The 4,081-nt window shown below is 59.3% G+C and overlaps 1 protein-coding gene across 1 annotated transcript; it reads left to right on the top strand.

Annotated features, from left to right (window-relative positions):
- The first annotated feature begins 567 nt into the window (after positions 1–567).
- LOC145529959 (uncharacterized) lies at positions 568–2,360 on the top strand. The gene is made up of 3 exons (XM_081550733.1): positions 568–737; positions 1,137–1,449; positions 1,700–2,360. Exons 1-3 carry the CDS (start codon positions 603–605, stop codon positions 2,326–2,328), a joined length of 1,077 nt encoding a protein of 358 aa, XP_081406859.1. The 5' UTR covers positions 568–602; the 3' UTR covers positions 2,329–2,360.
- The last annotated feature ends 1,721 nt before the right edge of the window (positions 2,361–4,081 follow it).

The raw sequence follows: 4,081 nt of genomic DNA, 5'->3' as shown, positions 1-4,081 counted from the left end.
CAACTTGGATGCGGGGTCTCAAAACACTCAGGAGGGGGAGTGCCTTTTCCTGGGTACCACGGCGCATCCAGGCCTCGTTCTGCCCCATTCTGTGCTGTGTCAGCCCTGGATGGAGTCTTTCTTTCTGAATTCTCAGCGCACAAGCTCCACGTGATATCGGCCCCAGGTGGAAAGGCATGGAGCTGCTCGTAGGCCGACAGACCTAGGAAGCAGATGGGAGAATGACCCCCACTCTGCAGATGGAGAGACTGGGGAAACCCTGAGGGGCATACGCTTGTCCAGGGCCACACCACTTATGAGAAGAAGGAGCCTGGTCTGAGAGCAGCGGGGTCCTCGGAGCTCAGGCCCTGGCTGCACCCAGGCCTCCCCAGGGCTGTGGGCTGGGCTGTGTGGCTGTCACTGTGCCTGCACATGGCCTAAGGGGGGTGGTCGAGCAGTCAGAAACCCAGAGATTCCCTTGGGAAGTTTTGGGGAAGGGACCTCAGCACGAACCCCAGGAAATGATGTCACCTGCCGGCAACAGAACCCAACAGAACCCGCAACCCGGGTATCCAGGCCTCCAGAGCGGAGAGGAGCCCCCAGCCAGATCACTTGCTGCCAGGATGTTCTGCTGTTTGCCCCTGCCCAGAGGCCGGGGCCTCAGGAGAGCTCACAGGCAGTGTGCGTGGGCACCCTGTCGACGTTGGCTCAGGGCACCCCCGAGAGGCCTCTGGCCCTTTGCCCGGAGAAACAGAAAGGTAACACGGGGAGCCCCAGGCCGGGCCAGCCCACCTCTCCCATGCCACCCGGAAACACCGGGTCCTTTGCCTGTGTGTGTGGATGCGGGTTTCTCGGGGTGTGTCTCCCTCAAGGAAGCCCAGGCGGATGTGGGGTCAGAAGCCTGCGGGCAAGTTGTGTCCACACCCCAGGGGAGAGCAGCCTGGCTGGGATGGGGAGAGTGCGGGCAGCGCCGGCCGCCCAGGCTGGCCTCACACCCTCAGGTGGGTCTCTTTCGTCCCGGGTGGGGATCTGAGCAGACACACGTCTCTGACCCTTCTGGGAAGAGAAGTTCGAGCAGGCAGAAGCAGCGGCTCCACTGGCCAGGCCCAGCTCGGAAAAGTCCCAGCATGGCTGGCTGACGGTCACTGTCGTTGCAGAGCTTCCCACGTGATGAGGCCGAGGACGGGGACACCCCGTCCACCTCCCGGAGGGAGGGGTCGGAGCACCACCCCCCCGCCCCTGAGGCCCAGTGCAGGCTCCAGGTGAGCGTGCCCACGGAGGCATCAGCCCCACCGGGGGCGAAGCGGAGGCGGGGAAGGCCTGCTGCCGAGACACCACACAGGATACACCCGGCGGCCCAGTCTGAGGCTGCCACGGAGCTCAGCACACCCGGCTCCGACCCAGAGTCCCGAGAACCCCAGCCTCTGAGGCAGCAGGAGGACCTGGAGCCCAGCACGCCAGAGCACAGAGGTGAGGACGCTGGGGCTGGTGCACGGGAGTGTGTGGGGAGGGGGTGCTGAGCTACACAGGGACGAGTCCCCGAAAGATGCTGCTGGGCCTGCAGCAAGCGCTGGCCTCACACCCCCACCCCCATCTTGCACACTTCAGTCCCAAAAGACATCCGACCCTGGGTATTCTTTGGGAATCTCTTGGAAGCTTTCTGTCCCGGGATACGCACATGCCAAGGCTGGCCTGTGGGCAAACTTTGCTTCTCCCCCAGCTCTAGCACTGGCCTCCAACTGGAACCAGGCTCCACTTCCCAGACCTGTCCCTACAGAGGTGGTGGCTCCAGGTGCAGGACCCAGGGATCCACCGAGGGCAGATGGAGAACCGAGACTTGCCCTCGCAGAGACACCAGGCCAGCTGGGTTCTGGCCAGCACACCGGGCAGATCGGATCTCCGTGCCTGCAGGACCCCCAGCCCCAGGCACTGATGTCCCACCCCCTCAGCCAGAACCTCCACCTCCACGTGCACCTGTACCTGCTCGGGCTTTGGCAGGAGAACCCGAGGCAGAGGAGGAGTCACCGCCTCGGCAGGGAGAGCCTGCCCTGGCTCCCGCGCAACACCCAGACGCAGACGATGACTCACCCACCCCTGCAGGAAGAACGAGCCCCCGCTCTGGACAGAGACCCAGAGCCCTTGCCGGAAACACCACGTCCAGGGGAGCGGTCGGCTCTGCCGCCTCCATCCCTGTCAGCTCACCGTGGACGCTGTCAACTCGGTCTGCCCCCAGGGGACATGGAGTTCCTTTCCCCTGAACTGCTTTGCATTTGGTTTGTTTCCACCTTTCTGGTGATGTTTTATTTTTTGTATGGTTTCCTGTATTTTTGTTGGTTAAGTTGGGATTAGTAAACTTTTTCATCATTGTTGCAATTTGGGAACACTGTTGTGTAACTGGTGATACTGTGTTACCATCACCACTTTGTGGTTTCAGACCCGTTTGATCTTTATGCCCCACCCCCCAACAAAGCCTGGATTCAAGGCAAGCACGCCCTGTTCATCCCTCCCCCCGATCCTGAACACAATTTCATCTTTTCTTTCTGCATTCCTTCCTATATTCTTGGTGTCCCCAGTCAATGACTCTCAGTGAAATGACTGAAGGAGTTTCTTTCGGACTCTCCACCTACTGTAAGACTCCATTGGAGAGTTCTCATTTTTATGTCATTTGAACTAGCCTTTGATAGCTGACAGGACGGTGTACGTCCTTTCAAGATATCATGTGCCAAACGAAGCCCTTTTGGCAAATGCCATCATTATCTCCAGGCAGGCATTGCTGTTTGAAGGGTGACATCTCAGCCAGAAGGCAGAGGCTGAGCTCCTCTTGTTGCACCAGCTCCCAAAAGAAGCCAAGAAAGGGAGCTGGAACAACAAACCACCCCAACGCCCAGGAAAGCGTTCTTCACGACAGAAGGCTAGAAAATGACCCAACAACCTTGTGGCCCAGAACCCCTCTAGAAAAATCACTGTTCCATAAAAAAGAGAAACACGTGGGAAGTTCCAAGGAGAGGCAATGCCCATGGCCAGTGTACTTTAGAGACGGCCTGACCGCTCCGGGGAAGACACGCACCGACGGAACCCCTTGGGAAACAGCAGTGAGAGTCCTCACCGTCGTAAGGGTTTCCTCTGGGGACAACCTGCCCTGGGCACCACATGAGGGAGCAGACCGGCTTCTCTTCCTCTGCCCCCACAGCATTCACTCATGAAGGCAGCTCAGGTGTTCTCATGCCCTGCCTGCCTGCCTGCCTGCCTGGCTCATCCGTGAGCTGTGACCACCTCCAGGGCAGGACTCCACCTTCTCCTCTCTGTGTACCGTGAATCTGCACACAGTGGGCTTTCAGAACCTTAGGAGACTTGAGCCATTCCCACTCGAGCCAGAACCCTCCCCAGGAAGGAAAACGGCTGTGGAGTCATTTTGGCCCCAGCACTGGTTCCGAAAGCCTGGCGGCTCCTACAGCCTCTACGGTGTGAAGAGGGAGGTCCCTTTTGACAGAGCTTTCCGGCTGTCAGATCTAAGCTGTTGTTTCACTGTCAGCTGTGTCTCTTCCGTTGCAGCCAGGTGGGCCACGCTGCTCCAAAGGGGCTCACAAGCTGAGTGGCAAGGGAGGTATTGAGAGGACAGGGATGGCTACAACGTGCTGCAAACTGAGTGAGGGTCCCCACAATCCTCAGCAAAGGTCTGTGGTGTGCAAGTGGGGAGTAGAGGGCCCCCAAGTTCCAAAGGAAGGGAGGTACTCGGGAGCTAAAGCCCTTGGCTGCTGTGGTAGCAGCTGCAGATGGCAGCTCGTCCACAGTGCACTTCGAATGAGGTCATATGAGCGGGACTCTGGAAATGGCTCCGAAATCAAGAGAAAGGGGTCAGGGTATGTGGGAATCCGGCGGGGGTGGGGGGTGGATGAAGGAAGGTGTCCTTCCTCTCTCCAGTGCAATTTGGTTTGGTGAGTCTCAAAGCTACCAGATGGCACTTCCCAAGTCAGGCCCCCGCAGGAATCAGGGTGGGCTGCGTGCCTCGGCCCCTGCCACAGGGACAAGCCACACCAGTGGCCTCCCTGAGCTCCAATGGCCGGATCTGGGGGTTCTGTCTGGGTGCACACCTCCTTGCTCT

The sequence above is a fragment of the Giraffa tippelskirchi genome, chromosome 12 (genome assembly GCF_054371585.1).
Source record: "Giraffa tippelskirchi isolate mGirTip1 chromosome 12, T2T-mGirTip1v1.2.pri, whole genome shotgun sequence".
NCBI lineage: Eukaryota > Metazoa > Chordata > Mammalia > Artiodactyla > Giraffidae > Giraffa > Giraffa tippelskirchi.
Note: the sequence above shows the minus strand (reverse complement) of the source record. Positions and strands in the feature narration are given on the sequence as shown.